The following is a 26,098-nucleotide window of genomic DNA, read 5'->3' as shown; positions in this document are numbered from 1 at the left end:
GCGGTGGCACCAGCGCAAGGCACCCAGGGCACGCAAGACGGCAGCTGGCAGACCCCGGGTGCAGGGTGGCAATGGGCAGACCCAGCAAGGCGGCAATTGTGAAGCAAGACACTGTGCACCAGGCGGCTGGCTGACCAGGCAGTTCTATATTGGCGTGCAGATAAACCAGGTGAAACTGGGGAGCAAGACAGATGGTGCAGCCCAGGATCCCAGCGCTGGGAAATAGAGCCTGAAAACACTGATTTAAAACACCTGTAGGGGTTAAAGCACAGGGAGAGACTCCCAGCCTCATGGGAGAGTTCGTTGGAGAGACCCAGAGGGTTCTGGAATGTACATAGGCCTACCCGTATGGGAACCAGCATCAGAAAGGCCCAGTTTGCTTGCAGGAAGTGGTGGAAGTGACTGAAAACCGGCAGAGAGAGGAGCAAGCACCATTGTTCCTTCTCAGACCCTGCCCCCACATACAGCATCACAACCCAGTGACTGGGTTGCCCCGCCCTGGTGAACACCTAAGGCTCCACCCCTCATATGTAACAGGTACGACAAGACAAAAAAAACCAAATGGCCTAAATGGGAGAACAGATCAAAGTTCTGCAGCAAATACAACTAAGCAACCAAGAGATAGCCAACCTATCAGATGCACAGTTCAAAGCACTGGTGATCAGGATGTTCACAGAATTGGTTGAATTTGGTCACAAATTAGATGAAAAAATGAAGGCTAAGTGAAAGGAAAATGCAGAGGAAACCAATAGTGATGGAAAGAAAACTGGGACTCAAACGAATGGAGTGGACCAGAAGGAAGAAATAACCAAACAGAAAAGAAGGAAGAAATGAGAATTCAAAACAATGAGGAGAGACTTAGGAACCTCCAGGACATCTTTAAATGATCCAACATCTGAATTTTAGGGGTACCAGAAGGGGAAGAGGATGAGCAACAAGTGGAGAAGTTATTTGAACAAATAATAAAGAACTTCCCCAATCTGGCAAAGGAAATAGACTCCCAGGAAGTCCAGGAAGCTGAGAGTCCCAAAGAAGTTAGACCCCATGAGGAACACACCAAGCACATCATAATTACATTACCCACAGTAAAAATGAAGGAGAGAATCCTAGAAGCAGCAAGAGATAAGGAGATGGTAACCTACAAAGGAGTTCCCATCAGACTGTCAGCTGATTTCTCAAAAGAGACCTCACAGGCAAGAAGGGGCTGGAAAGAAGTATTCCAAGTCATAAAAGGCAAGGACCTACATCCAACATTGCTCTATCCAGCAAAGCTTTCATTTAAATGGAAGGGCAGATCAAGTGCTTTTCAGATAAGGTCAAGTTAGAGAAGTTCATCATCACCAAGCCCTTATTTTATGAGATGTTAAAGGGACTTTTCTAAGAAAAAGAAGATAAAAAACATGTACACTAAAATGACAGCAAACTCACAATTATTAACAACCACATCTAAAACAAAAACTAAGCAAACAACTAGAACAGGAACAGAACCACCGGAATGGAGATCACATGGAGGGTTAGCAACAGGAGAGTGGGAGGAGGAGAGAGGGGGCAAAGTTACAGAGAATAAGTAGCATAGATACTCAGTAGAAAATAGACAGGGGGCGGGCAAGAATAGTATGGGAAATGTAGAAGCTAAAGAATTTATGACACATGGACATGAACTAAAGGTGGGGAATGTGGGTGGGAGAGGGTGTGCAGAGTAGAAGGAAATGAAGTGGGGGTAATGGGACAACTGTAATAGCATAATCAATAAAATGTATTTTAAAAAAAACAAAGCCCAAAGTGAAGAGTATACTACGATTTTAACTACTTAAAAATATACGGGAAGTGTACTAAAAAATGGTGAAGGTTATGTTAGGGTAATAATTTTTCCTTCTATTTTAAAAAATTTCTTTAATTATAAGTAGATGTTTCTATTATTTAAAATTAGTTTAAATATTAGTTACATTTGCTTAAAATTTCTAAACTCTTAAAAATCACATATTGTTGGCAATCCATGCTTAAATGGTACATAATTTCTCTTTGCTAATGTAGTGGTGTTGACAGACATAGTAAAGTTTTTAGCTAAGGAAATGTCAGTTGTTGCAATAGCACCTCTAAAATTACAATAAAGCTATATAACAATTGACAGGGGTACCCTTGGTCAATGTGGAGAAAAGTCAGATTGATTAAGAAAAGGAAAACGTCAACCTTTCCAGTCAGTGACAGGATTAGTAATAGTGACAGGACCTCAATCCAATCTGAGATATTACTTCTTGGAAGGCATAGTACTAGTGAGAAAGACATTAATAGGATGAAATCCAATACTTGCACAGGCCAATGAACTGGACAGAGGAAGATTTGGGAGTAGGAGGAGGTATTTAGATAAAGTAGATCCATGAACAGATATTTTTTAAAAATGTCAGGGTGTGTTCAAAGAGCAGAATAATTCAAAGTGTCTTGACTATAGGGTACCTATAACCAATAGGCTGGGGATAAGCAGATAATCAGAGGTTAACGGAGGCTGAAGACCTTTGGTTTTATTTGGAATGCAGTGTAGAGACTTTGAAGATATTCTATTGAAAAGAATGACATAAGATCTGTGTTGATTCTCGAGTCCCCATGGAATGAACTGAAAGGGAGATGAGAGGAAGACATAAATTGTGAAGTCTCTGTAATAGACCAGGAAACTCATTACATGAAAATTATCTAAATTGGCACTTCCAGAATATATTTTACTTTAAAATGATTTAACCGCATTCTAACAGTTTTAGATGATTTTTGGTGTTCTCTAATGTAATTGGCACATAATATCAAATCAGATTGCAGAGGATTATTTTAACTCTATGGCCAGATGCAGAGACATATGTAAAGGTATTGAAGCCAACAAATACGTTGAGAAGTGCAAATTCTCATGAGTAAAAGGATTTGGAATTCTAGAAGGCAGCAGATTATCAATAGCTGTATCCAGATTCTTTGGAGTGGTGAGTTGCTTTAAATTAAAACTTCATATTAGCTCACCAGAAAGTAAAATTTTCTAAGCATAAATTGTTTTAACCTTCTAGGCAATTGCGGTGTTGCTGAGTAGTAATCAAAACTGTAACAATGTTATACTAGTGAACAGATATTTTTTTTGTTTCCACTAGCATAAAGGGGTTTAGGTTTTATTTCATTTTATTTTTTAAAGATTTTATTTATTTTCAGACAGAGGGGAAGGGAGGGAGAAAGAGGGAGAGAAACTTGGATGTGTGGGAGATAAATCAATCAGTTGCCTCTCACACGCCCCCTACTGGGGGCCTGGCCCGACCCCAGGCCTGAGCCCGGACTGGGAATTAATCTTGTGATCTTTAAATTCGCAGGCAGGCACTCAATCCACTGAGCCACACCAGCCAGTTAAGGGTTTAGATTTTAAACCAGAATATACCAGAATCCAGGTAGAAGATGGATTCAAGCCCAGTGACTTTGTGAATCGTTGGAGATGGACACGAGCAGACATCACCTTGAGAATTGGATCAAAATCCCGGTTGACCAGCCAAGACATACGCCTGGGTTGCGGGCCAGGTCCCCGGTAGAGGGTGCATGAGAAGCAACCACACATCGGTGTTTCTCTTCATCTCTTCCTCCCTCCCTTCCCCTCTCTAAAAATAAATAAAATATTTTTAAAAATCCCGATAGATTTGGCAGTCACTAACCAAACACTCTCCACCACCAGGCTAGCAGATCTTTCATTTCCAAAGCTCTAAGTTTTCGGTGCAGAACTATTGACACGTGAGCACAGCATCCGGCTTTTATTTACAAACACTGAGAAAAGAGCGCCACGGTGACAGCGCGTCCTCCTCGGGAAGCCAGCCGGGTCCCACCAGAAGGCGGGGCAGGGACCGAGGCCTGGGGCACCCGGCCCGAGGCCTCTTTCCTCCAGACGTCCCCGGCGGCTCTCGCTCCCAGGCCCCGCAGTCTCATTTGTCGCTTTCCAACGCGTGACCCCGGCGCGCGCGTCCCGGGCCGGTGACAGGCGCGGGGTGCGCCGAGCGGCCCCATGTGCCCCCTCCTCCTCACGGCCACCGCAGTTGCCGTGCCTCGAACCTCGCTCCAGCTCCTCGGCAGAGGGCTCGCCGCCATGTCTACCGCAGGGCCCCTCAAATCCGTGGACTACGAGGTGTTCGGAAGAGTGCAGGGTAGGGGACCCCCACCCCCCACTGTGGGAGACCAAAGCGGTGTTAGGGAGAAAGGAGACAAGACTGGGAGAGGACCTTCCCATCTTAAAGATCCCCTTCCCCGGAGTGGCTGGGACTTCCGCTGGGCCATGACACAGCAGCCGCGAGTGGGAAGAAGGCGAAAAGCGCATGCGCTGCAGAGCTGGGCGGGGCGGGGGCGGGGAAAGAGCGGAGACGGGAGAGGGAAAAGGGAGGGGGCGAAGAGACCCCTGGGCTGCCGGCAGGCCTTACTAATGGGGGCAGGCGGCCTGAGAGGGCAAAAATGAATTTGGGTAGGAAAAGGAGAGTCCTTATACTAGTTATCCTGTTACTTGCCTTAGAAAATACTAGGCTTGACCTGAGCTTTAGGAAAGACACCCATATGATGTTTCAGGGTTCATGCTGTTGGAGAGTATGTATATATATGTTTTTTTTAACTGTAACTTTTAAAAGAATTCTTAAAATGTTATCTAATTTTTGTTTCATCGTTAATTTAAATAGTTGCAAAGGATGTAATGTCTGGCTTATTTTAACTTGATATTTCCAAATTAAAATGTTAAATCACTGAAATTTATACAAGGGAATATAAATATGGTAGTGATTTTTTAAAAGATTTTATTTATTTATTTTTAGAGAGGGAAGGGAAGGAGAAAGCGAGAGAGAAACATCAATGTGCGGTTCCTGGGGGCCATGGCCTGCAACCCAGGCATGTGCCCTGACTGGGAATCGAACCTGCAATGCTTTGGTTCACAGCCTGCGCTCAATACACTGAGCTGCGCCAGCCAGGGCTGGTAGTGATTTAATACCATCATTTCGTTTAAAATAAAGCTCTTAACATTAGGAAATTTAACATTATATGTTTTCCTTTTGGAGTTTGATTTCCAGTTCATTTCCCCCAGAGAGTTTGATCCCACTGTTATGCTTGAGAGTGTCTCATTGATAACCTATCAAACTTTTCTGTAATATGTATGTACAATATATATGTGTATATGTATACACATATGTATAGGTATAATATATTTTCTTGATTTCCTTTGTCCGTAAAGCTCTATTAGTTTTTTTCTGGCTTGAGTTACTATTGCAATTATATTAGAACACAATTGATGAAAATAATGTAAATACTTTAAAAAGTATGATAAATGTTATTAAAAAGTCAATTTGTATTGAAAATTCTTTTGTAAGTGGAAATCTTGATTAAAGGAAGTGTTGAATTATCCTTTTATTTTGGTACTCTAGAGGTTTTTACAAATTGGGGCAATGTATTAGGGTAAGATTAAGAATGGATGAGATGATGTCTTTTGTAAAGAGATGGATGTTTCTTTCAGGGAGTGATTATGAGAAGGGAGGTAGAGCAGGAGGGTAGGTCTGAGAAGCAGACCACAGGTGCCTTCTCAGACAGTCGGTTTTAGAAAAGAATACATATGAAGTTGAGGATCTGGAAACCGATTCCCTTAAAATTATCCATGGTTTGCACTCTGTAGAAAGTCTTTGAGTACACCAGGAGTATGGTACTCTGGAATGAAAACCGCTACAATAAGTAACTGAAACACATTATATATAATATATGAAAATGGTGGCAAAGGTCACCTGAGAAAATATTTGGTCCACTGGACAGAGATGGCAGTAGTTAAGGTGTGTGTGTGTGTGTGTGTGTGTGTGTGTGTGTGTGTGTCTGTCACATTTACTGGGAGTGTTCCATGTGCCAAGCATCTTTTATTTACTAAATCCTTATCACAATTTTTCATCAATATATCTTACTCCTGTTTTAACAATGAGAAAACAGGTAGAGAGAAGTTCAGTAATTTGGACAAGTCCTAAACTGACAAATGGGATTTGATCCTGCACCTCTCTAACTCTGAAACGTTCACTTTTCCATTATGAGTGTTTTCTGTGAATACATAATTTATTTACATTGATTTTAATTGTGTAATTGCACTTGTGGGTCACATGGTTTATGAAAATCAATTTGGGGCATCAGTACAAATATAGGAAAGGTAAAAATAATATACGTAAACAGTGGCGTTTAAAAAAATGAGCTTTAGGGCAATAAGTCCTGTAATTTGTAGTATGTTAAGTAGAAGAGTACACGCATGCTATTGATTTATTAAGGCATAGTATTGTTGTCAGTGGAAATGAGGCTCTTCCACGGCATCATGAGGAAAGCATTCCAAGGACTCACAGAGGGGAGATTGTGGTGTGGCAAGATGGTTTATTCGTGTGGAACTAGAAGCTGCCCCTGCATTTCTAATTTCTCGTTTCTTTCTGTCCTGCCATTAAAAAAGTTCAAACGGTCTTTAGCAAGGCCAAAACAAAAGCCAGGGTCCAGAGTCTCTGCTTCATATGAAAGCTTGGTCATTTGGGAGCCCACGCCATCTGCTGCAGGCCCCAGTAGCTGTTAGACCCGTGTGGTTGCGTGCTCCTGGAGGAGAGATAATTCCAGAATGAATGGGTGAGTGTTGGTTGTGAGTGAGAGAGAGAGCAAGCACATGCTTCTTCATTCCCCTGGGATTATATTGGCTTGGGTTTGGGGTGGACCCGGTGCTTTTGCAAAAGAACCAGACAACTTCCCAAGTTTTCACAGACTTTTGATATGTTTACACCCCCTAGTTAGCCTGACAGGCCTCTATGATCTGGCACCTCCCCTTACACCCCCAACACTCTGGTACCAGAGAGGGAAAGGGTGGAGTGTTAACTCCCTTGGTGGGGCAATGCTGTGATCCCCTGGGGATGGAAGCTGTATCTTATGCTCCTAGTTTATTAAGCTCGATGTCTAATTCCCTTTTGCTTCCCTTTCTTATCAATAATTAGCTAACTACCTATGGTAACAGTTTGTGGGACAAATTCTCAATCTCATATTTGCGTGCGCACACACACACACACACACACACATACATTTGCTGAGAATTTAGGATATGCCAAGCTCTGTACTCCATATTTTACATGCATTGTCTCACATGTATTTGATCCTCAATCCTGTAACCTCAACCATTTCCTCATTTAACAGATGGAGAAATTGAACCATAGAGAGTGACTTTCCCAGGTTACACAGTGAGTTAAGTGGCAGTGCTGGGATTTGAACCTTGACACTCTGATACCAGGGCCGATGCTCTTCATCACTATATTGATTCTCCAGTCAATACCCTTTCCCCCTTTATTTTTGCCTTCCTCCTGACTTACTCACTGAATACATATATACACTGGCCCAGGACTGTTGGACCCAGCCACTTGGATTATTCCTCAGATGACCCTGAGGACAATTTTATGGTACTTTTGGTTCCAAGGAAGTTTGACCTGGTCAGTAAACAGCACACTCAAAAGCTGCAGCCTCTGACTCTGTCACTTGCTCACAATGTCTGTCACTATTTCTGTGTAACAATCTGTATCTCACAGTTTTCTTGTGGATTGCCTAAGAAATAAACCGAGTCATCGTGAGTCATAGTGATTGGGTAGAAATAATTTACACTAAATAGCCAAAAATGAAAATTTTAATTTTAACACTATAAAATGGATAATAATTAAGGAGAGCATTGTAAGATTAACTTTTAATTTAAAAGTATGGAATAATAAAATTGTGAGAACTGGCTTGTTAAAATTAATGACTAAGTAAATTTATAATGGGAGAAGTTATAACTGGAAACATTTAATATGGACAAAATATGAAGTGATAAATAAAATTACTGTAAAATATTTAGATGGAAAACATTCCCAATGAAAATGGTTTTATGACATAAAAATGAACATGGAAATGATTTAACCCTCCTGTGCTGGAAAATTGATCAATAAATTAAATCGGCTTCATAAACTTTTTTGACAAAATATTTTCCAACCATAACAAAGGGGTGCTGTTATATTTCCATTTAGAATGTTTGCATTTTAGGCATCCTTGGTGACAAAATGGCAGTCGATATGTTCTAGGGCTCAAATGTACCTGCTCTGCTCTCAAATACACACACCCTAATTTACGAACACATTGTATTCTGAGAATTAGTTTATAGGTCAGTTGTTTGAAGTTCAGGAAAATACATTTATAGAAATCATATTACAAAGAGTGGATTCGCCTCTCAGGTCCGTCTGTAGACCCTACACTTAGAGCTTTGGGATGCTGCTGCTTTCTGTTGCTGCTTCTCCTTCTCTACTTTGTTTTTAAATAATTTTTTAAAGTTTTAGAATATTTTTAGATTCATAGGAAGTTGGAAAGAGTTCCCGTATACCCACATCCAGTTTCCCCGATTGTTAACATCTTATATCAGTGTTACACATTTGTCAGGAATGGTGAGCCAACATCGGTACATTATTGTCAACTAAAGTCTATACTTCTATACAGATTTCCTTAGTTTTTACCTAAAGTTCTTTTTCTGTTCTAGACTTCTTTCAGGATATCACATGACAGTTAGTCATCTTATCCCCTCGGTCTCCTTTAGGCTGTGACAGTTTCTCAGACTTACCTTGTTTCCTATACAGTTTTGAGAAGTACTTTGAGGTTAGGTGCTTTGTAGAATGCTCCCCAGTTGGGATTTGTCTGATATTATTGTCCTGCTAAGACTAGGGTTATGGGTTATTGGGAGGAAGACCACAGAGGTAAGGTTCTGCTTTCATCAGACCATATAAAAAGGATACACAGTATCGATATGACTTACCGCTAATGTTGACCTTGATCACCTGGCTGAGATCCAGTTTGTCAACTTTTTCCCTGTGAAGTTATTCTTTTTTCCGCTCCCTCTCCATCCTCTACTTTTTAATCTCCACATTTTCAGAAGCTCCATGTTTTTGCCCCACCAACCTCTGTTGCTTTGGGCCTTTCAGATGAGAGTCAGGAGGCTGACCACCTGTATTTTAAGAGCATTTGTAACTACGGCATGATTTGTAATGTTTCATTACAGTTACATCTAGAATAATATATTCTGAAAGTTTGAAAGGAAAAATGATTAAGCTGTGTATGGATTCTTTGATGTTTTACCAGCTCTCAGGTGAATACTAATGACACCTGTGGAAGTGGATTGTGGCAATCTGTTGGTTTTCCTGTGCTTTAGAAATTCAAGTTTGTTTTACTGACGGTATTAACTTAGTTTCAGTAGCTTCTAATTCCTTTTCTCATCTTTGTTCCTGTAGCATTTCACTTATACTTCCGTTCTACTTCTTGTTTTTACTTCTCTTTAATCCATTTTGCTTTCCACTGCAGTTATTTACATACTCATGTCTGTGTCTCTCATTAGACAGTAAGGATAGTATTTTGAAGGTCAAGATGGTGGCTTGTTTTATATCTTCGACAGGTTGTGCTTCTGGTGGGGACTTCAAAAGTGTCTTAAATTAAAGCGCTTGGGGATAGTTGGCTTGGAGAAAAAAACAGTGGGGTGAGGCAGCTCCAGCTGTTTGAAAGATGTCGTGGTGTGAGTGGCTCCAGGGCATGGACCCTGGATGGATGGACAAATGCTAAAGCAAGGCAGAATTTCATTCCATGTAAGTAAATCCTTCCTAACCACTAAAGATGTTTAGCATCATCAAGGGCTGCTTTGTCCGCTGGGGACTGGATGGCTTTCTGCTTTCAAAGCTGACGTGTGCATCCAGGTCCCAGGGTACAGGCGTGTGTTACAACAGAGAAATCTGATTTTACATGACAGGAGGCTGATGTTTAAAATTCATGATGTGATTTTGTTGAATACCAATATTCCTTTGTAGATTTAAAGTGTGGTTGCCTTTGCAAATACTCACCTCAGAGTTTCTCGCTGACACATCTTTCCGCAGAGTGAGGTCCGCTTGCAGCTGGCTGAGCCGGGCTGAGCAGCTGAGCAGCACGCCGTGCTCGAGTCGTTCATTACCACAAGGGCTGGCGTCTGTTCCAGGTTTCTCTTTTCTGCGTGGTCTGGTTTCACACATTTTTCCTGAGTTTGATGCCACTTTTTTTTTTTCAGTGTCTGCAAGCTAATGCCTTTCCCTGTATCTATACAACAGATTGCCTTTCTGATTCCCTTTCAGATCCACACTTCCACTCATCATTCCTCCAGCTTGTGTATGTAGCATTGACAGTATTTTTATAGTGCTGCAAGAATTCCACTTGTGATATTATCCTGCCTTTATAGCTTTACTGTGTTTCTTCATTTGGTACCACAATACACTATTATCAGGAAACCTCTTATTACTATAGATCCACCTACAGAAATATGTAAGATTACCCAGCCCTCTGATTCCTTCTTCTCTGTTTTCTTCACCAGGTGCAATTGCTGTAAGCAGTATCTTTTGGCTGATTTATCCCCTGTAAGGTCCTGAGTTTTTTCTTCTAATTTATTTTTCAAATGAAGTATAATTTAAACTCAGTAACATTCACCCTTTTTAGTGTGCTGTTCAAGGAGTTTTGAAAACCGCAGAGTCATGTGATCACCACCACAGCTGAAATGCAAAACAGCGTCGTCATCCCCCAGATGCCCTGGTGCCCAGTGCCCGAGGCAGCACTCCCCTCTCTCCTCCCAGGCCTTGGCACCGCTGATTAGTTTCTTGTGCCTGTAGTTTTGCCTTTTCTGGAATGTGGAATTAAAATTAAAACAAGTGTTTTATTACATTTAAAGTTGGATTTAGTTCTTGTATTTAAAGAAGAGATTCTAAAAGCTGTGGTTAGGTAATTTTTTATGTCAAGTATACTCAACTTCCTTGTAATAAGCATTTTATTTTATTTATCATTTTAAAACAGAACAGCGATCTTCAAGCTTCATCATCTCATGGTATACATAAACTAATTACTAAATTCTGAGGCATGCCAAAAAATATTTTTTTGCCAGTATGACAAAAAATAGTTATAATTTTGATTGCTAAACAGACTGTATGTATTGTTTTCTACTAACTTTAAAAAATATTTTATTGGTCATGCCATTACAATTGCCCCAATATTTCCCACCCCCCACCCACCAGCACCACCCCCACCGGCTGAGGCAATCCCATACCATTGTTCATGTCCATGGGTCTTGTGTATAAGTTCTTTGGCTACTCCATTTCTTATACTGTACTTGATATCCCCATGGCTATTCTGTAATTATCTATTTGTACTTCTTAATCCCCTCACCTCCTCACCCATTCTCCCACATTCCTCTTCTATCTGGCATCCATCAAAACACTCTCTGTATCCATGATTCTGTCTCTGCTCTTCTTGTTTGCTTAGTTTGTTTTTTAGATTCAGTTGTTGATAGTTGTGAGTTTACTGTTATTTTATTGTTCATAGCTTTAATCTTCTTTTTTCTTAAATAAAATTCCCTTTAACATTTCATATAACAATGGTTTGGTGATGATGAACTCCTTTAGTTTTTTTTTTGTCTGGGAAGCTCTTTATTTGCCCTTTGATTCTAAATGATATTTTTGCTGGGTAGAGCAATCTTGGCTGTAGGTCTCAGGTTTTCATAACTTTGAACACTTCTTGCCAATTCCTTCTAGCCTGCAAAGTTTATTTTGAGAAATCAGCTGACAGTTTTATGGGAACTCCCCAGTAGGTAACTAACTGCTTTTCTCTCGATGCTTTTAAGATTTTCTCTTTATCTTTAACCTTTGGCATTTTAATTATGATATGTCGGAGTGGACCTCTGCATCCATCTTGTTTGGGATTCTCTGTGCTTCTTGGACTTGTATGTCTATTTCCTTCACCAAATTAGGGAATTTTTCTTTCATTATTTTTTCAAATAGATTTCTAATCCCTTGCTCTTTCTCTTCTCCTTCTGGTATCCCTATGATATGAATGTGTGGAATGCTTGAAATTGTCCCAGAGGCTGCTTACATTAACCTTGTATTTGGGGATTCTTTTTTCTTCTTGGTTCTGAGTCATTGGTTCCAAGTCATTGGTTAGATTTTTGTCTTTATCCACTCTACTATTGTATCCCTGTAAATTGTTCTTTATTTTAATTAGTGTATCCTTCGTTTCTGGCTGGATCTTTTTTATGCTGTTGAGGTCCTCACTAAGGTCTTTGAGCATTCTAATAGCCAGTATTTTAAACTCTGCATTGGACAGATTGCTTATCTCCATTTTGTTTAGCTCTTTTTCTGGAGTTTTGATCTGTTCTTTAATTTGTGCCATGTTTCTTTGTCTCTTCACTTTGGCAGCCTCCCTGTGTTTGTTTCTATGTATTAGGTAGAGATGCTTTGACTCCATGTCTTGGTAGCATGGTCTAATATAGTTGGTGTCCTGTAGGGTCCTGTGGCACAGCCTGACCTATCACCCAAGCTGGGTACTTCAGGTGTGACCTTTATGTGGACTGAGTACACACTCTTGCAGTTGAGCTTTGGTTGCTGTTGGCAGATTAATGGGAGGGATTTACTCAGGCTAGTCAGCTGCAAGGACTGGCTGTGACCACTGACCACTAACCTCTGCCCTTTGTGGAGGATCAGCTGTGCAGGGCAGGGTGGTGCTCAGACATAGTCTGTAGCTATCCACTGGGTGTGCAGGCTCTGGGGTTTCCTGGTTTCCTGGGGTTTCCTTGGTGCAGGCCAAGGTCAGCCTTTACCTGTGTTCTGCCCAGGACCACCCTGTATGAGCTATAACACTGTCTGAGATGGCTGCTACTTGTGTTGGGCTTGGAGGTACACAGGGAAAGCCAAGCTGTGAATCTAGGCTGGCTGCTGTTAGTGCCAGGCCTGGGGCCACTTAGCAGGAGGTATAGTGGCTGGAGGTTTAATGAGGCCAGCTGTTACTTGTTTGATAGGAGTTTGGAAGTTGTGAAGCGTGAGCCAAGACTAGCCATTCATATGGAAAAGTGTATGTTTACAGCTTGGATGGGCCTGTAAGTTGGGTGGGATGGAGTCTCAGGGGACCTCCAGGGCAGGGCAAACAATGTTAGCCAGGTTGATGGAGTCTCAGATATGGCACCTGCTTGCTGGCTCTGTGACTCTATGGGGGAAGGGCTCAGAAAAGGAACAATGGCCTCTGTCTGCCTTTAGTGTGGGAGAAAGCTGTCCCCCAGTTCCCACCTTGATGCCAGACACTTCAGTTCCTTCTTGTATGCCACTGGTGCATTTCAAGCTGCTATGCTGGTACTGGAGCTCAGAGGAGTCAGTCTGCATAAGTCTGTGTGTGGGTTCTTTAAGGGGAACTGCTTGGGACTCCAGGAGTTTCTTACACCAACTCATTCCCTGTTGGTTTATGCAGCCAGAAGTTATGGTGACTTACCTTCCTGGAACTGGTACCCTGGGTCGGGGGACCTGTGTGGGGCTGGGACTTGTCACTCCTGAGACATCCCTCTTGAATTTTTATCCACCACAGGTGGATGTGGGACCTGCCCATTCTGCATCTCTGCCCTTTCTACCAGTCTGTATGGATGTGGTTTCTTTAGCTCTGTAGTTGTCAGACTTCCATTCAACTCGATTTCTGATTGTTCTGAATGATGCTTGTTCTATATTTTAGTTGTAGTTTTAGTGAATCTTCTAACTTTTTGATGCTTTATTTATTACATTACTTATTTACTCCATCTAGAATTTGTTTTTTATTTTATAATATCAGATTGGGGACTGACTATATTCTATCAGATGGATAGCCAGTTGTGCCAGCACTGTTTATTAAGTAATCACTATTTCCTCATTGAATTGAAATATATTTTTATTATATATTAAAATCTCATATCAACTGGATTTTATTTCTGGATTCTCTGTTCTGATTGATTTACTTACTAAATATTCCTAGACTACCTTATTTTGCTGTGTATAATGTGCACTCTTTTGCCCACATTTTTGAGAGAAAATAAGGATGTGCATTATACATGGGTAGTACTAATTCCGTATCTTTATAAATGTTTTTATTTTTTTTACTTATGTTTATGCATTAAATATCTCTAGAAAGCAATAACAATATCCATATGTAAAATAATACCCTGGAATATGATAATTGGTTTTGTTTCTAAATATAAATAAATAAGTAATTGAATTAAAAGATTAAAAAGAAAGAGCTTTTTTCCTGAAAGTTTGGACCAGAACTTTGGGTGTGCATTACACATGGAAGCTCATTATACATGGCAAAATACGGTAACACTCCTCACCGACTTAATTAAAGCGGCTTTCTGGTGTATTTCCTTTTGCAGTCTAAGGGAAAAGAACTCAGTACCCCTGACTTAACAGTCACATATTGCATGCTTTAAAAATTCTTGCAGCACACCAGGTGAAAATCACTGCAATAGAATAAATATAAAGTTTGACATTTTATTATACTTTGAATAAAATATTCAAATAAAATGAAATATTCAGATTACTAATTTTCTTCCAAAGTAATTTTCCCTTTCTCTTTTTATTTTAAGGGAAGACAATTTTAAAAAACATTTTTTGAATATATTCAGTTAGTAAAACTTTTGTTCATTTCATTTACTTAATGTTTAGTACAACCGATGAAAATTAAGTTAGGAAATATAAAATTTTTTAGAGGTAACAAGCTGACTGTTTTTAATTTTTCTTTTATACAGGTGTGTGCTTCAGAATGGTAAGTCAATACAATCTATGTTATTTTTTGCCATTTTCTCCCACAGTTATTTCTAATTACAAAGATAGAGCACTTTTCTACTTATACTAGTCTACTGCTTATTTCCCATCCTTGACAGCAAATAAAAGCATATTTGTACTTCTTCAAATACAAATTATTGGCTGAGATTTTTATTAGAGCTGCCTTTACAAAATAGTCCATTAAAAACATTACAGCCTTCCGATCCTTTAATGTTGCCTATGAATTTCAAAATACCTCTTTTGAGGTGATCAAATTGAACATTTTGATTAGGTATGTTAAATACAAAATATGGGATCTTGTTGTGGATGGAAGAAATCCTCTCCACGAGCATATATGTCTCAAATTGCATCATGAAAAATGCTCATGCTGCATAAGGTAGTGGTTCCCAGGGTTTTAGAAGTTAAAGCTCCTTGTTGCCTTTTAAGTTTTGATTTTGTTAACATGCTCCTTTCCTAAGAGTTAAGTGTGGCTTGTATTTTCATTTACCGTCTGAGCTGTCAGTCACTAGCTTAGGTCTCTGTTTCTAACCTCTGGGCTCTCTACCGTGTTCCCGCCTATGAAGTCCCCACATTTTGAGATAGTTGCATCCTCCACAGATTGTCCCTTTCCCATTATTACCTAGAGCTTGAGTTATTATCAGAACTGGCTTATACCTCAGCCCTAGCTGCAACCATCCTAGGTGTAACTGTCTCAGTTTGTGTTGCTTCACGTTATGTGGAATGCAGAGTGTAGAGATTTTGGTCACCCTGGCTTCCAAACAGAAGAGCATGTTTTTTAAAAGTTCTAGTCAACTGGGTCCACAAGAATTTTAATATGATGTATTTACCACAACTCAAAACCAAAATGTTGCTAGGTTTTTACTTGCTAATAGCATAACAGTTTGGGACCAGGAAAAGAAATTAAAAAAAAAAACTATTAAGAATAATAGGAGGAATAAAGTGACCTGTAGAGAATTATAACATTTGTGTGACAAATCCAGAGCCAACAGAAAACTATTTTTATCCAGTACTTTCTGTTGATCATAACTGGATATTTTTCAGTGATTGAGAATTTCAGAGTTAGCATCATTTGGAACCTAGATTAACAATGTAATGTAGTATTAGCTGAAGTAAGGGCAATGCGACTGAATTTTATGGATCCCAAAACCCATGATGGAAACTTTTTTTTGAAGTAATTCCCAATATCACTTTATTTTCTTGTAACATGCTTGTCTTTACTGAAAGTGGAATTTAAGAAAGCATTCCACTTAAGTGAAGGTTCTTGTAAATAGAGGTCTTACTGTAGACCAGCTACATGATTTTTGGGGGATAGACTATATTTTAGAGAAAGAAAAGATCAGCTTAGCATTTTTTGAATATTAGAATCAAGTATATTGTAAATTCAGACTTCGATTCAGACATGGACTTTCTTTCCCTTTTTTTTTTCTCCTGAAACCAGTACACAGAAGGCGAGGCGAAGAAAATCGGAGTGGTTGGCTGGGTGAAGAACACCAGCCAAGGCACTGTGACAGGCCAAGTGCAAGGCCCGGAAGAGAAAGTCAATTCCATGTAAGTAGCAAGACTAATAACACACTCATGCAATTTATGAACTTATTTGAATATTTCATTGGGTAATAGGAATCGTGTTGATGTACCAAATTCAGTTTGTAGATTATAACTAAATTAACATGTTTTTAGGCAGACCAGCAAATAAATTCTCAGAACTGGGGATGGAATTTCTGCATTTAGGAATGGATTTCCCATGGGTCAGACCCTCAAAATGCTAAATGGCATCACTCTCCAATCTCCATGAATTCTGTTTTAGTTCCCCTCTAACCTGGGGGGAAATATCCAGGGTCCACGTGTTTTCATCTGAAGTGGCTGAGACAGAAACATACACCTTAGGGTGGTTCTTGCTACCTTTAGCCTTCAATGCAAAAAGATTTTCATCTCCTTTTTATTGTTTAAATATCTTTTTTTTTCCTGGCTGGCGTAGCTCAGTGGATTGAGCGCAGGCTGAGAACCAAAGCATCACAGGTTTGATTCCCAGTCAGGGCACATGCCTGGGTTGCAGGCCACGGCCCCCAGCAACCGCACATTGATGTTTCTGTCCCTGTGTTTCTCCCTCCCTTCCCTCTCTAAAAAAATAAATAAATAAAACCTTTAAAAAAATCTTTAAAAATAAAAAAAATTAACCCAAATCTTTAAAATAAAAAAAATCTTTTTTTTAACTAATTGTAATTTTATTTTTACTGTCAGTGAAAGTATGTTTAATGAGCTGTATGGTTACCATGGTATGAGGCCTTGCACACCAAAGGACACCAGATTCAGAAATACAGAAATAAGTGCCGTCATTTTCAAAGGCCTTATCTTTTTAGGTTTGTAAATTCCACTGCTATCTGTAGTCTTTAAAAAAAAAAGAATAGCTAACATTTATTGAGCATAAGCAACATGTTAGGCAATATGCTAAACATTTACATTATATAGATTATTTCATGTAATCTTTACAAGCATCTTATGAGGTTAGTACTAATTAATACCCAATTCATTTTATTTTATTGTTTACAGTTTATCTTTGTTTTCATTACTTAATGTTTCAGATTTTAAAAGCAATACTTTTTTTTTTGTCTGTTGTAATATGTGAAGTAGTAAGATGCAGGGAGATATAAAAGCAAAGCTAGAATATACCCCTTCCCCTCCACTTCCCTCCCTTTGTGTAACCTGTGCCAACTTTCTGAAGCTTTCTCTTTCATTTAAACGTATTTAAGCATACATTTATAGTTAGGGTTTTGCCTGTTTTTATTGAAATAGAATACTTTATGCATATTTTTCTGTGACTAGTTTTGTAATTTGATGGATGGTCAACAATCAGTAAATATGTAACCATTAATTCTTTATTTTGTCTAATTTCTTTATGGGTAGGTACTTACTTGTGCTTGTATGTAAAACTGCACCCCAACTTGAAAAGTGGGTCCAAAAATTCAATTTCATAAAATGTTAATGGGACATAAAATTTTTGTAGGATTGTTATAACATGCAAAAAGAAAAAAATTGTGAAAAGTGAGACTTAATATTGTACCGAACTAATAGTTCAATGCATAAGGAAATTCCAAATGACTCGGAGGGAGATTAAGAGTGGGGACTGTGTGGAGGAGGGAGGGACACTCATGCCAATCATGTTATATCCAAGTCCATACTGTAGCAGGTTTTTGATTAACATCAGTGCAGTCATATACATTATGCCCATTTTTTCTTTCCACCCCCTGCATATCCCTGCCCCCCTCACACGACCAGTAACCTGTATTAGGAACCTGGTGCATTCCTTCTGTATTTGTCTCCATATTCACCTTTCATGCACACACACACACTTGGGACACATATAGTTCGGGGTAGTGATCAATGTTTGCTTTTTAAAAATGGGCTTATGGTGTATGTACTTTTTTGCACCTCACTGTTATAAATGGATATAAAAATGGATGGATACATTTAAATGGATGTAAAAAATACATCCATAAACATTCTCCAAGTCTACTGGCATAGCTCTAATTTGTTCTTTTTAACAGCTGCTTCATGTTCCATGGCACAGATGTACCATTATTCATTACCTTGTTGCTGGGAATTCATTTTGTTTCCTGGTGTTTTGATGTTTTTGCACTAAGAGCAATGTCATAATAGACATTTTGTTGGCGATTTTATTTTTAGGGGATAGAGTCCCAGGAGTGTGCTTTCTTGGCTGAAGTGTCTGTGCGCTGTTATTTAAAAATATTTGTCAGACTGCTTTCCAAAGACTTATAAGCAAATTACATTTTTTTCTCTTTATCCTGTCAGTCATTGGTATTATTGCTCTCTAATTTTCCTTTTATCTGATTGCGGTAGAGTGATACATGATTTTTTACTGTAATTTGCATTTTTAATTTTTATAAACTCAAATATGGTTCTCTTTTTTTTCTGGTTAATAAACAGACTGTAAGTGTTTTCCTACCAATTTTTGGATGCCTTATTTATTACATTACTTATTTACTCCATCTGGAATTTTTATTTTTTAGTATGAGATTGGGGACAGACTGTATTCTACCAGATGGATAGCCAGTTGTGCCAGCACCATTTATTAAATAATCACTATTTACCCGTTCAATTGAAATTAATAGTTTGTTGGGGTGACGTTGGTTAACAAAACCACACAGGTTTCAAACAAAACATCATCTGCATACTGCATCATGCATCCATCACCCCCAGTAATGTCTCTTTTGTCTTCATTTGTCACCCCTTTGCCCTCTTTCACTCCTCCCCACTATCCCCTTTCCCTCTGGCTAGCACCAAACTGTTATCTGTGTCTCCCCATTTTGTCTGCCTTTTTATATTTAACTCTGCATATTACGTAGATCTGCTATGACTCCCAAGCTGTTTATGAGGGCTCTCTGACGAGGGTACCTTGTGGGTCTCAGCAGTGGAATCTTCTAGATCGCTTGAGCTGAGTGCTCCAGAAATGTTTTTCATGTAGGTTATGTGCCCTGTCCTCTTATAGTTGAGTCTCAAACGCTGTTGTCCCATTCGTGGGTGGAGTTTGTGGGTAGAGAACACCATTGGTCTAGGCTGGTTGACTATAAGGATGGACCTTGTTCACCGAGTATGAGTTGCTGCTCGGGGGGCTGCCCCCTCCCCAGGCAGAGTTGTTTCCAGCAGGTGCTGGTACCTGCTGGAGTTCTTCTTTGGCTGTGCCATTTGTGTGACTGGTTGGGTCGACCTCTGGTGAGGTTGGAAGCCCACCACTGGCTGTGTTGCTTCTGGGACCACTTGGACAGGGTTCTGGTACAGGTCGGTGTCAGACACTGTGTGTGACTGGCCTTATCTACCTGTCTGGAGCTACCATGATTGTGGCTGTGTCTACTGGCCCTGGATATGTATGAGAGGGGCCAAGCTGTATTCAAGAGTCAGCTTCCTGCAGCTCTGAGCTGGAGGCAGATCAATAAAAGGTCCAAGGCTCTCTGAGGTCAGTGTCCACCTGTTAACTACTCTGCCACCCCCTGGGTTTGCCTGGACTTCCTCCAGAGCCCTTTGAAGAAAGACTGTAGAGTGGGCCTAAGCTGGCTGCACCCCACTTCCCCTTCCACACAGCACAAACTTGGTAGGGTGGCCTGACCTGTCAGGAGGACAGAGCTAGTGGTCCCCTACTTGGAGGCAGCATGGTCAGGCACCCAATGGAGAGAATGCGGCCCCTACTCCGGAGACCAGTCAGTCTCTGCTAGAGTCTCTACCTCTATCTCCCCTGCAGAGGAGAACACCACTGGTTTAGGTTGGGTGCAGCCAGCTGTCCCACTGCAGAACCAAACTCATCAGGGCGGGGCTGCTGGGACAGAGAAGACAGATCTAGACAGTCTCCCTTGAGGGGTGGCCCTGGCTGTGCCCACAGGAGGGGAACAGGTTCTGTGCCTCCCCCGTGAGGACTGGGAAACAGATCCAGACTTATCTTGGTGTTGTCATGATTTTTCTCTTTTACAGCTTTTTACAGTGGAAGTTCAAATGTATACACGAATAGAGAAAGCAGACACCAGAGGACCTCATGTGTCTCTGACCCAGTTTTAATAAAAATCATTTTCTGACTTTCTGGTTTTACATATTCCTTCAACTTTTTGTCGTTATTGTTAGAATATTTAAAGCAAATTTTCTTCATCATATTATTCACCTGTAAATTAGCTTGAACAATATGAAATTGCCAATGTTTGACAAAATTTTTACCTACAAAATGTCAATTTGACATTGTTTTATCTAATGTTCTACTATTTTTCTCTATCAGAAACTCTGTATATCTATCAATATATTTTTCTAAGCACCGCAGCAAACCTAGCTCCAAATGTCACAGTGCATTCTGGGGCGGCTGCTCTTTCCCTGGGAGCTTGTTGGCCTCACGGTCTCGGCCTAAGGCTGTTCCACAGCTAGAGCAGAGCGTGTTCCCATTTCTCTAGTCATATGCTTTCACATTTCTTGGTTTACTCCCTTGTTTTGTTAAAACATAATTCTCTAAACTTCCCAGGGAAAGGTGCATGAGAGACAAAGAAAACCTAAAAACCTGTATTTTTGCCCACCTTCATTGACCCTCATATTTGATTGAGTTATAAAATTCTGTGCCAAAAATAATCTCCCATTCAGAATCTTAAAGGCATAGTTCCATAACACTGTGTTGCATTTGAGAGATTTGATACTATTCTCATAGAAAGGATTGGGAATTACAACTGTTTATTCCACTCAAAGTTTTTTAGATGTTCAGTTTATCCCTGTTTCTGCATTTTCACAATCCTCTCTGCCTTTGTCCATGTTTTAATTTCACTGTGAATGCTGGGCTCTTGGAAGAGGAGAATTGTCTTTTTTGACAATTTCTTTTCCCTGGCTCTTTGGCTTGGTATTGGGAAGACTGAGAAGATCCCCATAAAGTGCGTGACACATAATCAGTAAACGTTTGCTGTCCTATGACCCATGCTGTGCTGTCTTTGCATATGTTGTTTTAGCGGCAGCTGGACTGACCTGGTGGAAACACCACTAAGCTCTTAGATGTATGGGTACCCTGCAGAGAAGCTGGGCTGGAGAAACGCATTCGGCTGTCGTTAGTGTGTGGATGGTGTTTGAAGCCGTGTGCACGGACAGGATTCTGCAGGGAGAGCTGATGTGACTGACGACGAGCAAGCAGGAGCCAGACACCAGAGAGTGTAAATCAAGCTTAACAAACATTATAAAATGTCATTACAATTAAAAATACTCAGGCTTTAAAGAATGAACTTATTCCTCTAGCATCAACTGTGTGTAGCAGTACAGTGTTTAAGGTATAAATGATCAAAAAATTAAACCAGAGTAAGAGAAGTTACAGAAATCAGTTGTAAGGCCAGACTAAACATAGTGCACTTGTAGCTGTATTAATATTGGTTTATTTTCTTCTAGTAGTATGCTGTGACAATAAATCACAGAAATAGAGTTTAACTGTCTTTAAAAATACAGGTGTGGCTTCTTCCCAAGTTAGTGAAATGTGGAATTCAGGGACCATCATTTAGAGGTGGCCTGGCTGCGGTTGCAGCAGCCCTGCTGTGGTTTCGCCAGCGAGCCTGCAGCCCCCAAGGACGCGTGCAGGGGTGTGTGTGTGTTTTCTTCCCTGTCTGTGTTTCATTCTCTTTCTCAGAAACAATGACTAATGGCTTTCTTTAGCGGTTTGCATTATATGATTTGAATTGCAGAGGTAAGTTCTGCCGACATGTTTTGATGCATAGAAACCATTTTGAATCTATTGTTTTATTAAACCTGCTTTTTTCCTTTTCAAAATTAAATAAAAATATTCTCCATTTCTTATAAAGAGTTATGACACTGAGCATGAACCTTTGACTATATCTACAAAAATTAATTTTCCTTGAAGACTAAATGGAAAAAAGCACTAAAAAACCAAAAACTAAAAAATATTTGTATTTGGAGACAGAGAGCCAAGTTCTAAAATTCAAATTATGTCTTGATTGCTACATATTTTTAAAACCACATGTCATGTATCCGTACTCTGTACTTCAGAGCATTATTCACAGACTGAGGTGTGATGTATGAAAGAGGATGCCCAAATATGTCATAGTACAAGGAGTGCTTGGAGGCATGGTGGACATTCAGACTGGAGAAAAGAATACTTGGGGAAATAAGGATGGTTTACTTCCACTGTTTGAAGGGCTGATACATGGGAAAGGGTAGATGTTCTGTGTTCCAGGGGGAATAATTTTGGATGTAGCTATTAGTGAATCCGCTGATTTCAGTTCATCTGGTAAAGAATTTTCCTGTGAAGGCATCTGATGTATCTAATGGTGGAATTCTATCAAGACCTAGGAGTAGTCTGTGTTAGAGGTTGGCAAATTTATAACACCTTGAGCCAGATCTGGCCGATTGCCAGTTTTGTAAATGAAGGTTTACACAGCCACACCCACTCATTCCTGTTTTATCTGTTGTTGTTTCTGTGTTACTGTGACAGAGTTGACTAGTTGCAACCCATGGCCACAAAGCTTAAAATGTTTACTGTCTGGCTCTTTACAGAAAAAGTTTGTCGACCCCTGCTGTAGATTTCAGACAAGTCAAGGGCTTGTAGAAGATCGAACTCACTGGATTATGGCTCGTGTAGGTGACCTCTAAGGTCCTAACTAAAATTCTACAGTTCTATACAGGGTCGACAATATACACGTAGTTAAAATGTGTTCACAGCTTAAGAATTAGTAGTGGGATAGACATAGTCACCAGTATTACTGTATTTATCTCTTCCACAGACATTTAGCATTTGTGTGAAATGTGAAATTTTAACAGCATTCTGCTTTCACTATGAAATGCTGTTGTTTTTAACTTCCAGCTGTTACACTAGGGGTTTGGTATAAAGCAATGGATTTTGTGAAAAATTAGTAGTACCAGATTCAAAGTTGTTTAATATTTTTAAAAAATAACTTCTCTGTCAGACCATTGGTGGCATGAATTTCTATGTAACAAGAGTTGCTAGTTTTTTCTAACATTTTAAATCTAAGAATCTCAAAGCACTTAACTAATATTTTATACCTTATTCATAAGGTCCTTGTTACACAAAAAGATGGGGTTATTAAGAAAGTATTCAGTGGATGTTCTGTTTGTGTGTGTGTGTTCCGGTGGATGTTCTATTGAAATATAGGAGACTTGTACATTTTATAGGAGAACAAAAATTCATGGGGGAGCCAGAAGTTTGGGGAAAAAATTGATATAACCTAATTAATATACATTACTCTAATGGGAAACTAGAAACATAAAAAATATCTGTAGCACAGTTGGAATTCTAATACCAGGTTTTAGACTTCAAATACTAAGTCATTTTCTTTTGGAATATAATATGTTTATATTGGTTTTTGCTTTAAAGTTTATATTTGAAATACATAAATTTAATAAGACAATCATATTTAATAAAAGAAATGCATAATGCAGCAGCAGTTGCTTTAAAAAATTAATAGAATTTTTTTTTCCTGAAAGGTTGCTTTTATTTACATGCTGATGTCTCCCACAGCTGCTGCATTAGCAGGGAGTACTGTGAAAGGTTAGGAGGAGACAACCCTGTATTACCCAGAGAACAACGAGCTCCAGCTCCAAGGCCATGACCACTGTTTTTGCCTGGCCGTTATGCTGGAATTCCATCCTTTATAAAGAGGCTGGACCAGAACACCATCCTGGACTCTTAGTGGCTCTTCTGCACTCCTTGCTGGATCAGTTGTACTATCAGTGAACTAGCATGGGAAGGAAGCAGAGGAAGCGGGCAAGAGGGGGCTCATTCTTCTTTGAAGACAGCCCAAAGGAGAAGGACTTGATGGAAGTGGTAAGAGGTGATTCTTGGGGGGGTTCAATAGTGGAAGTCCTTTTAGATTGTGTTTTAGAATGAGGGATCTCTGTGGAGGAAATTGTTGGTTCATTCACCTTCAAAGCAAGCAATGCCGTTTGGGGGTTGGCCTCCCTGGCAGCTATGCAGGTGGGTGTTTGAATGGAATCAAAGTCCTTAGAGAGTATCAGTTGTCTAGTGTCATCCTTGAAGGCATCAGTGGTTTGATGGTTTTCTTGACTGGCTCTGGCTTGTTGTCTTTCTTGGGGACTGCCGAAAACTGGCGAGAGCCTGGGTAGGTCCTATGCTGTTGGTTAAAGCTGGGTAGAGAGGTTTTAGAGTCCAAGGTCTTTCCGCAGCTTGGGAGGGTGGCTCTACAGAGACATTTAAACTTCTCGTTTCTCACTTCTTCTCTTTTCGAGGCTTGTACTCTCAGTATCTGTGTAAGCACTGGTCCTCTCCAAGTCATTTTTGTTCTCTCTCCACCAATGAAAATAAAATATGGCAGAAATGAAAACTGCAGAAACAATATCCATACAAAACCACATGAACTTATAGTAACTTGGTGTCCTGGGTGCCATCAAAGGGAGGGCAGAGTGGACTAGAGACGCCTGAGGAGAGTCCGGGTTGGTGGCTCTGGGGAGAAAACTGAGGGAACAGCCTCCAGGATCCCTGTGCTGAGTCACCTCCCATACTGCAGGAGCCATGTCTTAGAATTGATTTTTCCAGAGCAGTTTTAGGTTTAGAGAAAAATTGAGGGGAAAGAACAGAGGGTTCCCATGTACCCCTCACACTTGGCTTCTCCTCTCTCACCCTCTATTATAATGTCTTGCATTAATGTGGTATGTTTGTTATGACTGATGAACTGATATTGATTACTATTATCAGTTAAAGTTGTAGTTTACATGGGGGTTCATTCTTTGTGTTGTACATTCTATGGGTTTTGGCAGATATATAATGCATTGTATCCACCATTACAGTTCCATACAGATCAGTTCCACTGTCCTAAAACCTCCCTGTGCTCTGCCTGTTCATCCCTCCTCCCTCCCCGCCAAGTCCTAGCAACCAATAATGTTTTCATTGTTTCAGCAGTTTTGCCTTTTCCAGAATGTCATGTATTTGGAATCGTATGGTTATGCAGCCTTTTCAGATGGGCTTCTTTTACTTAGAAGTAAATACGCCTATAAGATTCCTCTATACCTTTTGGTGACTTGATAGCTTTTAAAAAAAAATTATTTCAAAACAGATTTTGGTTGGATGATTATTGTGTAGCTTGGAACATTTACTTTTTTTGTCTAACATTTCTCTTTTTTTTTCCAGAAAGATTTTGCTCTTTTAGAGCAGTTTCAGGTTTACAATCAAATCGAGAGGAAGGTACAGAGATTTCCCATACACCCCCCAACCCCCACATGCATAGCCTCCCCATTATCAGCGTCACTGACCAGGACGGTCCTTTTTTCTAAACCAAGATGAGCCTACACTGACACATCATCATCGCCAAAGTCTATGGTTTACCTTAGGGCTCACTCTGTGTGTTGTACACTCCATGGGTTTGGGTTTTTTTGTTTGTGTTTTTTTTGCTGAATTATATTCCATTGTATGGATGTGCCACAGTTACTTTATCCATTTACCTACTAAAGGATGTCTTAGTTGTTTCCAAGTTTCAGCTGTTATTAAATTAATTATTTTTTAAAAGTTGATACTATAGCCTTGGCTGGGTGGCTCAGTTGTTGGAGAGTCATCCCGGACACCAAAAGTTCTACTTCCATTCAGGGCACATAACTAGGTTGTGGGTTCAATCCCTGGTCAGGGTGCATATGGGAGGCAACTGATAGCTGTATCTCTCTTTCTCTCTCTCTCTTTTCTACTCTGTCTAAAGTCAATAAACATCCTCAGTTGAGGATTTTCTAAAAAGTTGATACTGTAAATAAAATACACTTTTTAGTATTTACTTTTATGTTTCTTAAAGTTAGCCTAGAATACAGAAATGTGAGCACAAACTATTTTTTTAAATCTTAATTTTCCCAAAGTTTGAAACCTGTTTCATTCTATTCACAGCAAAATAAATGATAATATTTTTTAATTTGCAAAAGGTTTACATGGCTGTTCCAAAAATTCAAATGCTATAGAATTATATGTAATAAAATATGTAAGT

At 39.8% G+C, this 26,098-nt stretch overlaps 1 protein-coding gene across 3 annotated transcripts in view; it reads left to right on the top strand.

Annotated features, from left to right (window-relative positions):
- The first annotated feature begins 3,773 nt into the window (after positions 1–3,773).
- ACYP2 (acylphosphatase 2) overlaps positions 3,774–26,098 on the top strand; it is a 123,118-nt gene continuing 100,793 nt past the window's right edge. The window contains exons 1-3 of one of the 3 annotated variants that reach the window (XM_045827188.1): positions 3,774–4,154; positions 14,591–14,607; positions 16,066–16,175. In XM_045827188.1, the coding sequence (XP_045683144.1) occupies positions 4,016–4,154; positions 14,591–14,607; positions 16,066–16,175 (266 nt within the window). In that variant the 5' untranslated portion in view covers positions 3,774–4,015. The remainder of the gene's footprint in view (positions 4,155–14,590; positions 14,608–16,065; positions 16,176–26,098) is intronic. The other 2 variants (XR_006784362.1, XM_045827189.1) reach the window with 2 other exon arrangements.

The sequence above is a fragment of the Phyllostomus hastatus genome, unplaced genomic scaffold (assembly GCF_019186645.2).
Source record: "Phyllostomus hastatus isolate PE091 unplaced genomic scaffold, TTU_PhHast_1.1 phas_scaffold_78, whole genome shotgun sequence".
In the NCBI taxonomy this organism is placed as follows: domain Eukaryota; kingdom Metazoa; phylum Chordata; class Mammalia; order Chiroptera; family Phyllostomidae; genus Phyllostomus; species Phyllostomus hastatus.
This window is presented reverse-complemented; position numbering and strand designations above follow the sequence as displayed.